The following is a 13,602-nucleotide window of genomic DNA, read 5'->3' on the forward strand; positions in this document are numbered from 1 at the left end:
GTAAAGCGAAGAGGAGTTGATTAGCCTGAATGAAAGAAGAGTATAGAAAACATCAATGACCTTCTGTGACTCCCTCATCTCTAATTTTATAGTGTAAATGAATGGGAAATACTCATTTCACACCTAAATATTCTTCACAACATTTGCCCCTGAAAAAAATAAATCAGTTCTAAAAAGGAAGGGTCAGCTGCATAAATTCTGCCTGAGCTATGTGAATCAACAAGCCTTAGTTGTGAAGTCCCAAAGTTGTCTTATCATTAAAATGCGGTTGACTTCAGAAACATCTAGTTACAAATGAAAATACATTGGGGAGAATTAGGCAAGCAGGCTAAAGTCGATGGATCTTTTCATAGTATAATTCAATAGAGTTTTGGTCTCTTCCAGAAGAAAGTTCTAGGAGGTAATGTGAGCCACTCTGAAATTAGAGGTTGACAGAACCCTCAGAAATTTGAGAGGTTTGGGAAAGGCAGCACTCTTCACCAAATAATCTGTCCCTCCTCACCTCTCAACCTTACTTACGTGATGCTTTAATTTCCCCATCAGGACTGATCATGAAGAATTTCACTAGATGAATATGTAGATTTCTATCCCAGGAGATGGCACCTCTGCCAGTTATGAACAAATATATATTTTAGACGCATTTGGGGAATTACATTGAGGGTGATCCTGTGGAAGATTATGTTTACAGGTCATACGGTGCCTGGAAAAGAGGGTGACATTAAAGATGGGAAGAGGGACACAGAAGGCGATGTGGGGGGTTTCAAATACAAAGCTTTGTAGTGTGTCTTGGTTCGGGTGGCTGAGATGCTTGGCCACTCTACATATAAAGCTACCTGGTTTTCTGCATCACTAAACAGGTTAAACATGTTTCCAGGTGTCTAGAAAACCCAGCATGCTTGTTTTGTTGAAAGGCACAGTGTGTCAAACTGGAAAGTCTTTTGGTCTTATTAACTCTTACAAAATTCTTACCCACTGACTGTCATCGACTTCCCGTAGGTGGTGAAACTATTTAAATGTTATCCGACACTGACCCAACTGAAGCAAATTTCCTTTCCTCCAATTTGCCCATTGGAAACCTTTCTGCTATATTGGAAGGAAGAGTTGCAGCTCAGGTAAAGTCTAAGTTAATACAAGATACTTCTGAGTTTAAAAGCTTTTTTGAGGTTAAGAAATCATATTTGTATCCTATATGCCCATGCATGGCACAAGTGAGGTATTTAGAGTCTACAGACCTTGTGCTATACTTACAAACTAACCCAAAGATTACTATAGTCAATTCAAGTACTAAAAACAAATGGAGACTAATGTGGGGACTCTACTGTCCTGCCCATGTGGATACACTACTCTGGTGAGACAGACACACCTGAACTTGAGGAGGATGACAAGGAACTCAAGATTTAGACCTTTCTGATCCTGACTGCATGACTATGGGCAAGTCAGAACTTTTCAGAATCTCAGTTTCCTCATTTTCAGGATGAAATCACAGTGCCTTCATCACAGACTGTCTGTAAAAATTTGATGAGACAATAGAGATAAAAATACTTTGTAAACTCCATGGTAAAAAGAAAAAACAAAAACGGCAAGGTCATATGATTATCCACAAAACACATGCACACATTTTGACTGGGTGCACTGCCCTTTTCCCAGGCAGTCCTTTAATCCAAATCCATCGAGGACTCGTCATTTACCAAGAGACTCAGAAAGTGATGTGTTTTGCCTTCTTGCCTTGTGTGTGCTGACGGCTCAGCCACTAAACTGCTTTGAATGTATCCTATCGAATAAAGAAGGTTTCGAATCAGATGATTGAGAGGATGATAATATTCCCTCATGTCTATGAATTTTTCATTTTTATTCCAAAACAGTCAAAATGGACTATGTGGGTCAAGTCTCAGTGTTCGCAGGTTTGAACAGAAGGTTGAGGAGAATATTCTCTCAGCTTCTATTTGCAATTCAACTACTGCCTCAGTGTGAGCGTTCTGGGGCCTTCCCTCCCCAAGCTCTGGTATCTTTGGGAGGATCACAGAGAGAATAGAGCATCTATCTGAGGAGCTCTGTCCAGAATTATATTCTTTTCTGTAAGACCTTGGAATTATTCGGCTTCTTCTATTCTTCTCACTGATAAGGGGGTATAGTTGTTCTATAAAACTTTTACTTTTAGGTTTTGTTCTTTCAAGAGTAGACTGTGCTGTGCTTAGTCACTTAGTTGTGTCCAACTCTTTGTGACCCCCTGACCCCACCAGGCTCCTCTGTCTATGGGTTTCTCTAAGCAAGAATATTGGAGTGCTTTGCCATGCCCTCTTCCAGGGGATCTTCACAACCCAGGGATAGAACCCAGGTCTCCCACATTGCGGGCAGTTTCTTTACCATCTGAGCCACCAGGGAAGCCCAGCCCTGACATTTAATCAGAATCACCCGTGATCACTGAGAAGATTTTAGTCACACTCCAAAGGCTGAATCTGTAGTCCTGAGGCAACCGTCTACCTGTCAAAGCTACTGGACTCAAGCTTAGAAATAGAAGCCACCAGCCACAGCATTCACCACTTTGACAATAGTCTATTGAGCAGGCAGCTGTCAGAGTGGGGATGGATGGGAGGGGGGAAAGCAAGATGTGGCGTGATGTGACAGAAATAGTTCTAGGTTGAGGTTAGAGCACTGTGAAGGTAGTTCTGTCTCTCCTGGAGGGTCCTGGGACCTTGGGCAAGTCATTCCCTCCTCAGCCTTCTCTGTAATGTAAGGGGTGGGATTAGAGATCTTTTGAAGGAAGTTTTATCTAATGTTAATATTCTGTAATGCTCTATGCAATTTTAGCCTCATTCACCCATTAGTGCTTCCCTCTGGGTCAGAAGACATCTGAGAAAAGGTAAATTAAATTGCTGTTTTGGGTTTTAAGTCTTTGGGTATTTTCCCATTGGTCCTTGAAGCATTTTAACAAGGTCCTACTTGGTCTGGACTCATGCTTATTTCTATGGTCTCATATCCACCCTCTCTGCTCTCCCCCATCTCAGGTCAGATTTCCCTGTTTCTCAATGGATCACTCTTTTTACCCCCTCCCCCTATGTCTTTAACTCCCTTCAGTTTGCAGCTCAAACACTTGTGCCCTCTCTCAGGCCAGGCTCAGCCTTTCTCATCCTTGCCTGAGTAGTTCACTCTATTTCCAAGGAACATTTTGTTCTATTTGCCTTGAAGGCAGGATCTATGCTCAGATGTGAGATGGCAGAGTAGAAAGGAGCTCAGAGATATTTGTTCACTGCTAAGCTGTGGTTGTTGGGCAGTTTTAAAGAATCATCTTTGCTTAATGCTGAATAGAAGATGATTTCCTATAAATTTTCTCCCTGACAAGATAACTGATGTGCAAAACTAATTCTCCTCAAATACCTCTGACTCTATTCCCCACTCCCTCCCGAGTATAAGGAAGACAGCTGTTTTAATTTCTGCTCAAGTCATATGATTATAGGGAAACAAAGGAGAGAGGAGCTGTATCCAATGGAAAGAGTATTAGAATTGGACAGAAAACTTTCTTTTGAACTGCGAATCTGCTCTTAGTTTGCTGGGACAGCAGATTTATCATTTATTCTTTCAGAGTCTCACTTTTCTGACCTGTAAATCACATACGAAAGTATGTCTTTCATAGTGTGACTGTGAGGATTGGTTAGAATAAACACACACATATAAAACACACAAATGCATACACACACAATCACTACATGGAGCATAATAGGCACCATTTTGGTGAGGCTCAGCAAAGGAGAGATCCCTTATTGAGAGAGACCTGGACAATCTCGGGAGAGGTGGAGATAGGATGGTTGCCATGAGGGCAGAGCAGGTGTCTATGTGAGAGCCAGCCTGGGGTATAGAATTACTGCTGAGTGAGGAAGACTAAGGGTTGGATCCCAACCTTGCCATGCATGAGCTGTGAGTCCCTGGGCAAGTTACCTTTCTATGTGCTTTGTTTGCTCATCTGTATCACTTTATCAATCTGGTATGGCTGTTTTAAGGATCAGGTAAGATGATGTACATGGAAGATAAAAGGTCCCAGCTGCCCAGGTTATGACAAGCAGTGAGCAAACAGATGTGGAATAGAATGAACTGTGCCAACCACCTTACCAACTGCCATCTGAGACCTCAGCCTCCTCTCTAAGTCTCAGCTTCTCTTTCGGTGAAGCTGGGATGGTGACAGTACCTGTCTTGAGGGATGGGTTTAAGGAACAAATGAGAAGGCAAGTAGTAAAGCCCTTTGTGAATACTCTGCTTCTCTCTCTATAGCTCCTTCTCACACATATCCATACACAAATGTTTTAGAAGTGGGGCCGATTTAGAAAGTATTTTAGTGTAGAAAAATATAGATTGTTTTTTTTTTTTAAACATAGAGGAGATTCTAAAATGCTCCCTTCCTTCTGAAAGCAAACAACAAAACAGAGCTTCTAAATATTGCTACTTTTCCCCAATTTTCTGAGCCTTGACCTAAAACTGTTCTCTTCTTAGGAAACTCTGCTCTGAATGGTTCACCCAGAACAGCCCAAAAGAAAGCTATTTTATGGGACAAGAGTACTCACTGCAATATCACTGTAAGAATTTGATGAATTATTTTACGATGGTTAAACTGGGCCTTGGATGAGGTCTGTACCAAGAAGTGTACGCAGGTTCAAATTTCTACATTTACCAATTCCTTTCTCCCATAAATATTTCTAGGTCTTTGGCTATATTTAGGAGACAAAGTCATTGATTTGTTTTACCATTTCTCAGTTTTACATTAATTAGTCATTTCTTACCTGTTTTTTTCTCTTCAAGTCAGTAGCGGAAGTGTGTTTTATACCTTCTGATCATTTCTCTCCTTATCACCCCAATTGTGAGGAGAGTGTGATAACTAAAAACATCAAAAACTCTATAGTCATCTTTTGGCCACATTTACCCTTTGTTTTGTTATGGTCTATCTTGCACCTTTTAAACAAATTCTGCTGTGTATTTCCAGCTTTCAGATACAGCTTTTTAGTGAAATGGCACACTGCCCTCTAACACACACAAACACACAAATGTGCATGAATGTGTACACACACACACAATTCAGAAGCAACACGCAACATTGCTTTGTGTACAGTTATAGAAGAAAAAGCAGGAAACAACCTATTAAAATCCATCTTCTGAGATTTTCTCCCCCTCTGCCCTTGTTTGGTTTCTTAGGGAGATGTCATAGCTTTTCCAGTCACTGAAATCACAAAAGCTATCTCATTTCACCAACTGAAATATTAATCCAATGTAAAACTAAGAGATTGAGCTTCATCTCACTGTTCAGTTTCTTTTTCTTTCAGCCTGATACACACATCTAGAAGCCTGAAGTATGGAGAGCTCTGGAATCAGTCTATTTTCTCTCTTCGAGCTCCTCCTCCAGCAGTTCATTAGTTGTGGTTTTGGACCTTACTAGGATTGGAAGAACAGGGCAGATAGAAACTAAGGATCTAGAAAGGTTCTTCTTTTCCCTCAGTGAATTAGACTGGTTTGTGGCAAATGCATGGTGCTATCTTTTGCTTTTCATATGTGCCAAAAGAAAACTCTCTTTAGCTGTGTAGGAAGGAATCAAATTATTGGTTGACAGTCCCAGCTCTAGGCTAAGAGAATAGACCCATTTTAATTGCTTTATAGAGGGGCTTGCCAGAATACTGTAGGAAAAGCAAAGCATTAAATTAAACAATGAACTAACATCATGACGACGCAGCAGCGCTGGAGGAGCACGCTGTAATTCTTACTGTCCTCTAAAAAACTAAATGCTGGCAGCAAACGTGTCCTTGAGTCATTTTTCTCTAAATGCAGATTCAGGAAGTGCACTCTTAAAATAGGTTCCTTTTTGGAGTTTCATCTTCCCTCTAGCTGCAGGCCACAGGACAGACCTCTCTAAGGAGAACTGGCTTGCATTTCCAGTAGGCAAGACTCTATCTTAGTAAATCTTGTGTGGGTGTATTGATTATTGCTGGCTAAACCAAGCTTCAATACGACTAGGAACTGCAAGGATTATCTTTTTATAAAGAAAGGGTTAAATATGGAAATGTGGAATGACTGTCAAAAAAGTATTTTATTTGAAGCATATTTTATAGGCAAAAATTCTAGGCAAAAATGAAATTGCATTTTACTTATGGGCAGAAAACTTTCTTATGAATGAAGCAAGGAGATTTTCATCTATTGAAAATCAAAACATTAAAATGCATGACAAACAACAACAGAAATATGAATTAGTGAATAAACATGACTTAATGAATAGATCATAGTGTTAGAAGAGGACATATTTACCTTAAACAAGACACTAACATATTCTATATATCCAAAATGAAAATTTAGGAAGTTACTATTAAGTCATTATTACTAATTTGTAAAGTGACTTCTCACAACCTAATTTGAATAGGTATCTGTCATTCATTTTTTTAAAAAAATAGTGTCAATTTTCAAAAATCATTTAAGAGAAACTTGTCTTTAAAACCATATTGCATAAACGTGAATCTTTTGAGTGCCCTGCCCTGTGCTCAGTTCTGTTGTTTAGTCACTCAGTCATGTCTGACTCTTTTGAGATCCCATGGATGGAGCCCTCCAGGTTCCTTCTGTCCATGGGATTTCCCAGGCAAGAACACTGGAGTGCATTTCCATTTCCTCCTCCAGGGGATCTTCCCAACGTACGGATCAAACCCCCATCTCCTGCAATGGCAGGTGGATTCTTCACCACTGGTGCTCTGTGCTAAGGGGATACAAAATGAAGTAAATGACAGAGTTTCTTCCTGAAGCTTTGAATTTCACTGACAAGGTGAAACAGATTCTCAAGGCTCTGGTTAGTGAACAGCACATAGTAAGGAGTGTTTTAGTAACAACAAGAGCATTAAGGGTCACTGAAGTACAGAGGTTAAGTCAAATCATGGTACAGGTGGAAGTGAGATACAGTTAGATGGTAAGCAATGTCAGGTTAAGATGTTTGGGGGTGAAGACTACAAGGTGAGGATAGTAGGAAGCTGTGGGAAGGGACCAGTTAAGAAAAACATCAGTGGGTAGTAATGAACTTGATGTGTAGAAAAAGATCATGAGACTAACTATCCTTATGCTAAAGGCCCACATTGGAGAGACCGGCACACACCATAAGTGATAGCCACAGGGCAAGGGGTAGAAATCTGGGTGGCACTAAAAAGGACAGTAAAATAACGCTGATGACAGAAAGGGGTTTGTGCTTTTGAAAAAGGCCACTACTGCATCTCAACACCTTAGAATGGTTCTTTGGGACTCAGGAGAAAAGGAGGGAAGAGCAGGTTTTAAAGAGTCTGGTTTTAGAACAAGAGCAGGAGACGTTGTCCTAGAAATCCTGCTTCTCTCTTCTTCTCCATGTTACCCTCATCCTAGCATATCAGTTAAATCATCATTCTCAAGAACTAGTAACTACTTATTATCTTTACCAGGGGGGAACTAAATCGAAACAAACATACTAGCAAACCTATGATTTTTAATCCTTGTTTTGATTCAATGTATATTCAATAGCCAGTTATGACACAGATTTGGAGGAAATGAAAGAAGCAGTAAGGGAGATAGTCCCCAGATCTCTTAAACTTTAAAGGGTTCAGTGGATTGTTACTACAACTAATTTTAAGCCCAGTTCTTCTGCATTCTTAGAGATTTCTTTCTTTTTTTTTAATTTAATTTTATTTTTTAACTTTACAATATTGTATTGGTTTTGCCATATATCAAAATGAATCCGCCACAGGTATACATGTGTTCCCCATCCTGAACCCTCCTCCCTCCTCCCTCCCCATACCATCCCTATGGGTCGTCTCAGTGCACCAGCCCCAAGCATCCAGTATCGTGCATCGAACCTGGACTGGCGACTTGTTTCATATATGATATTATACATATTTCAATGCAATTCTCCCAAATCATCCCACCCTCTCCCTCTACCACAGAGTCCAAAAGACTGTTCTATACATCAGTGTCTCTTTTGCTGTCTCGTATACAGGGCTATTGTTACCATCTTTCTAAATTCCATATATATGCATTAGTATGCTGTATTGGTGTTTTTCTTTCTGGCTTCTTTCTTTTCTCTTCTCCCCCCTCTCTTTCACATACATATACATATATTCTTACTATATTATATAGCATTTCCCCCATGCAGACTTTTAAAAATTATTATCTCAAAAAATCTTGTAAGTGTGTACTTATAAGCATCTCATATACCTTTTGAGCAAAGCTGGAAAAAAAATAAAATCAACATAAGACAACTTTAAATCATGCCAAGCTGAAGAATCAAATGTTTTTCACCAACCTTTTCACCAACACCAAATGTATTTCCTTCCAACCTTTATCCATTTGAATACATAATTTTCACATACTTGTAGTCAGTGTTTGGATAAAAGAAAAGAAAAATAATCTATTCTCTTTCCTGTAAGAATGGCACAAAAGGGGCTCTGTACATAGCATCCCTGTTGGTTAAACTGTCACCTCCGTCCTGTTGGGAGAGTAGAGCATCAGATAGGCAGCTTGCTAGGGGCACCTATATTTAGCCAAGGTAGGTTGTGTGATAAGAGGGAGGGGCCCTGGCCACACGCTGTCTGACTCATGCTCTCAAGCACACGTGTCACTTTCTCCTACAGTTGGGACAGCCTCCTTCAGAAAAGACAGCCTGACCGTGACTTTCCTGGGCAGCAACCCTTAGCTTCCAGAGATCAAATTTTAGAAAATAACGAGCACTGGAAGCCATTGAGCTTCCAATAAATCACATGGACGATAACATCATTATTGCTTGCTTTGGCTCTCATACAATTGCCCTTTCTCTGGTTTGTAACTGAAGCCTGGACTTCTGTGCAGTGTCTGATTTTTTTCCCCCAAGCTCCATAGCAGTCTGCCAGACCACAGAAGGGATATTAAAATAAAGCTACTTTACTCCTGGCATTTTGTATTGAAAGTTGCCATGGGTAGTATATGGCCATATAGTATATGCTACATAGGGTATGTATAGTAATATGCCATTCATAGTGGCATATATAGCATATGCTGTATACTGGCATATTTGAATATGCCATATAAAATGTATATATGTAGTAATTTAGTGATATGTGTGTGTATTCAGTTGCTCAGTTGTGTCCGACTCTTTGGGGCCCCATGGACTGTAGCCCACCAGGCTCTTCTGTCCATGAGATTTCCCAGGCAGGAATCCTGGAGTGGGTAGCCATTTCCTACTCCAGGGAACTTCCTGACCTAGGGATCAAACCTGTCTTTTCTGTGTCTCCTGCATTGGCAGGCAGATTCTTTATCACTGTGCCACACGTGAAGCCCCAGTATAGTGATATAGTGTATCATAAATATATGTGATATATTTGACATGTGATATACAGGATTTCAGATCAGAGCTGGTCCAACATAATTTGGGGGATTTTTTGTTGTAGTAATTAGCAAGAGATGGGCGATTAATAGCACAACATAATTTTGAGCATGTATTTTAATCATTTCTCTATAATTACTAGCTCTATGAACACAATACAGCCTCCCAGGGCCTCAGTTTCTTTATTTTTATTTTGGGATGTTAGGTTTATTTGTGTTCTCCTCAAGGTTGTGAGTTTCACCAGGGAGAGGAACATGAATGGCAGAGTGCTTATTCTAAACAGGTGATTAATGCATGGCCGATAGATGTCTGTCAATGGCTAAGAGCTGAAAATGATTAACATCACAATGACGAGGCCCTTCTTACCAGTATGAATACAGGCACATCTCTAACTGCCTTCTTCCTGCTGCTGCTGCTGCTGCTAAGTCGCTTCAGTCATGTCCAACTCTGTGCGACCCCATGGATTGCAGCCTACCAGGCTTCTCCATCCATGGGATTCTCCAGGCAAGAACACTGGAGTGGGTTGCCATTTCCTTCTCCAGCCTTCTTCCTAGTAAGACTGATATCCAGATCACAAAGAAGAGTTGTTTACTTTTACATAGGCCAAACAAGGGCATTATTTACATACTACATATTGTAAGTCTGAATCTTGACACTCCCTAATTTCAACTTCTTGGCAAACCTTGTTTGGCTCAGGAATCGAATATCAAGGCATGTATGAAGCTGTATTAACAATTAATGGGAACTAAACATGTGGCTACAACATATGGCTCATACCTTCATTTATGAGTGAGCCGAAAAGAGCCAGGAACCAACTATGTTTGAATCAGATCAGGTTCTGTGATCTACCTTTTAGTTATAGGAATTTAATTCTTTAAAACCTGGTTCATGAAGACTCATTGGGCAGCGGTAGAGCTCAGTTACCTTGGGAAAGCGACATAGTTCCTGAGTGTTCTCATTTGCTCATTTGAACCCATAATATGTGCCACCTCCTTTGTAGGGCTCTTATGAAGTTCATGTGATTTGTATGCAGTTGCTTCATAAATAGTGAAGCTCTAGAAATATAAAATATATTCTTGTGTGTCTTGCAGGTGTTTGCTACTTATTAACTGATTGACTTTTTCCAACATTATTATTCCTGCATCACTGAGCTCCTGAGCTATCTACCATCCTCATCTCTAAAGGCTATTAAATTCTAGGGAGTAGAGTCACTTCTTCACTTGCTATTATGATAATCATTACTCACAATTAGGCAGAATTCTGCTGCTTAAAATATGATTCCAGAGAGGCCTAGAAGCCTCCTTCCCCATGCTCCTTTTCCAAATAGACTCCTGACAAACTTGCTGGTAATAAAAAGTTCCAAAATTGAGAATTCACTTCATTGTCACTGTTTTAATGAAATTACATTTTAAGCTCTACTGTTCATATACATCTTATTAGGAATTGAGCTCATCTCATCATTTTAGTAGGTTTTCAATACCTATTAAAGGAAAGGGAAGAGAACCATGAGCTAACGGGGATGAGGGCCAAAGTCTCAGAGAAGTAAAGGAATAAAGAGAGTTCATTGGGTCTGCTGATGGCAGAACTTTTCTTTGGGAGGATGGTAGACTATCTGAACTCTGCCTAGTGATTACAATTTCTCTAATTCTCTAGGCAACCAAAAATCACACAGAAGTATCTAGAAATAAATCTTTTCTGTATAAGACCCAAAATACCTGGGGCTGAGGAAAGAGAAGAGAAATGGATCTTACCCAGCAGGTCTTGTGTCTTCAATGGCTCTGTCCACTGGGATCAAATCACTGAGGTAGACATTGAAATTTCCTTCTTTCCATCTTCTTTCCACCTCCTTCTCCTTTCCGTGCGGAACAACTACTGGACGTCCAAACTGACCTGGAGCTTTGGGGTCCCTTGGAGAAAGTGTCGCATCAATTCTTAACACACGGTGCATTCTGCCATCTTCAGGTGAAGGGGCTTTTGTCTGACTTTGGTTGAGTTGTGCAGGCCGGGTCTTGGCAGTTAAGTTGATCTTTCCTAACTCCTGTCCCTCAGTTAAGGCTTGATTGGTTTGAGACACTGCTGCTCTCTGTAGAGCAAGTGAAGAGAAAGATGCCTCACTGTTCTTCATGCCAATGCGTTTCTCTTGGCTTTTGCCCAATACTATAGTAGATGTAGTTTTGGTGTTGGAATTGGGGACCTCTCTGGTGTCTGTCTTTAGCTCCTCCTCCTTGGTTATAATTACTACATGGCTTTCAGACAAATTGAGTTTCTTCCCACCAGCCACCTTGGCTCTGTCATCCTTCAGCAAGCCTCCCCACTGTATCTCATTAATAGACGGCTTCTTTAAGCGATCTGAATTGGCAATGAACTTGGAAAAGGTAAGGTTCTTATTGGCTTTGTGTCTATTTGCATTCAGTTCTTTGCTCGGAGTCTCAGTTTTATTTAAGGCTATGGCTTCCCTGGGTCTTGGCACTGGTGGGCTGGCAGGATAGTTTCTTTCATTTACTCCTGCCTGGTACCTCTGCTTTAATCTGTCATTACTAAGACTGGTAGTCACAGTGGGGTACCTCTCAGCTGCTTGCTTTGATATGTCACTGTTGAGACCATGGCTCTTCGGGCCCTGCTTGTTTATACCGACAGGTCCTGTGTGCACAGATATTTTGGCCAGTGGAGTTCCCCTTGCTGCAATGAATGGAGTTTTCTCAAGCCCCTGAGCTGTCATTTGCTTTGGTGTCATGGGGTGAGAGGAAACTGCAGGTCGGATGTCTCGCCCCTCTGTCTTCCACTTGGTAAAAGTCACTGGGTGAGTCTGCCTATATGCAGGATGCCACAAAGGCGCAACCTTGCCTCTTCCTGGGGCGTTCTGTACTTTTCTTTCCTTCTGGGTTTGGTCCAAATCATCCTCGACCTTGAGCTTACTCTCCTCAGTCTTCCTAAAGTTCTCTTTGCCCCACACGCCCTTCCCGTGTCCCTTCCATGGGGGCTTCATCTCTGTCCTGCTGCTGTCAAGGCTCTTCACCTGGTCTGACTGAACTCTGAACCCTACCCGCTCCCTCCGAACAATGTCTTCCTTCAGGATCTGAGTGTTGATCTCACTGAATGAGAGGCGGAGAGCTGCCATGTCAAAGAGCAGCCAGATGACAGAAGCTGCAAATATAAATGCCAGGACTCGCCCACTTCCTCGGAAAAACTTTCGGATCTTGTTCATGGTACAAAGGCTTCCCTTGCAGCCTGCCCTCCCTCTGAGCCTGCTTACCTTGAGTGGAGAGGGAGCTGAAGTAGTAGCAGTAGCAGTAGCTGCAGCAGCCAAGTTGCCAGAAAGCGCCCCCCTCCCGTGAACACAGCAGGAAGCAGCCGTCCAAGGGGAGAGCTCAGCTCCTACGGCTTGTCAGTCTCTGCCTGCGTGGCATTTCACAGCAGAGCATCCGTGCCTGCTCAGCTGGCCCCTGGTGAAGCCCTGCTCGATACTGCCCTTTGGTCACTCTGGGAGCAGTCGATTCCAGCCACCAGACAGTTCAACAGATCACTCATCTCATCTCCATGAGCCCATGTCCACCTTCCTACAAGCCCCAGGAAAGGTGGGGGCCCGGCTGGGGCTGCGGCTTCTCTCCTCCCAGTTCTCGGTCTGCACACTGTAACTCAACACCACTTCTCATAAGGAAAACATTTCAAGCCATTACCCAGAAAACTTCATTCAGCTCTCACCTTCCGTGTTATGTGAGAGTGTGTTTGTTTTCAGAGCAATTAAAGAAAGCTATCTAACTTGGAGGGCATGTGTTCCTGGTTTGTAACCCCACCTACCACAGTCCTGTTTATTAACCCTGTTGTACCCAGGTCTCCAAGTAATTTGCCCCAGCAATTATTGGCCTCCATGTTTCAGCTTTGAGAGGTAACAGCTTAGAGAAGGGTCCGGGCAATCCTCCATACCAGAGATGGGTGTTTATTCAGAATGCCTCTTTGAGGCAGGGTAATCAAAATGTTTCTTTGGAAGTCAGCTTTTTGTTTTAAACGAATTCATCTATTTTATTGCTAGATTCAGTAGACGTAAACTTAATTTGTCACGTTGCTGTAGAAGTTTCTAAACTCTTACTCTGTTTGGGTACTTATCTTGTCGCAGATGCAACAGTTTGCAGACTGAATCAGAAATTTGGATCAGCCCCTTGAGTGGTGCTGGTGGACTGGTAGGTAGAACCCTGGTTCTCACAGCTTTGTAACGGAATCTCACGGAAGAAATCTTCCCAAATTCTGATCAATTGATGCGGGGGGAG

At 41.7% G+C, this 13,602-nt stretch overlaps 1 protein-coding gene across 2 annotated transcripts in view; it reads right to left on the reverse strand.

Annotated features, from left to right (window-relative positions):
• The window catches only part of GALNT5 (polypeptide N-acetylgalactosaminyltransferase 5), a 44,541-nt gene extending 31,435 nt beyond the window's left edge, over positions 1 to 13,106 (reverse strand). For both annotated transcript variants that reach the window (XM_027560312.1, XM_027560304.1), the window contains exon 1: positions 11,089 to 13,106. In XM_027560312.1, the coding sequence (XP_027416113.1) occupies positions 11,089 to 12,542 (1,454 nt within the window). In that variant the 5' untranslated portion in view covers positions 12,543 to 13,106. The remainder of the gene's footprint in view (positions 1 to 11,088) is intronic.
• Positions 13,107 to 13,602: the final 496 nt, after the last annotated feature.

This window comes from Bos indicus x Bos taurus, chromosome 2 (assembly GCF_003369695.1).
Source record: "Bos indicus x Bos taurus breed Angus x Brahman F1 hybrid chromosome 2, Bos_hybrid_MaternalHap_v2.0, whole genome shotgun sequence".
Taxonomy (NCBI): domain Eukaryota; kingdom Metazoa; phylum Chordata; class Mammalia; order Artiodactyla; family Bovidae; genus Bos; species Bos indicus x Bos taurus.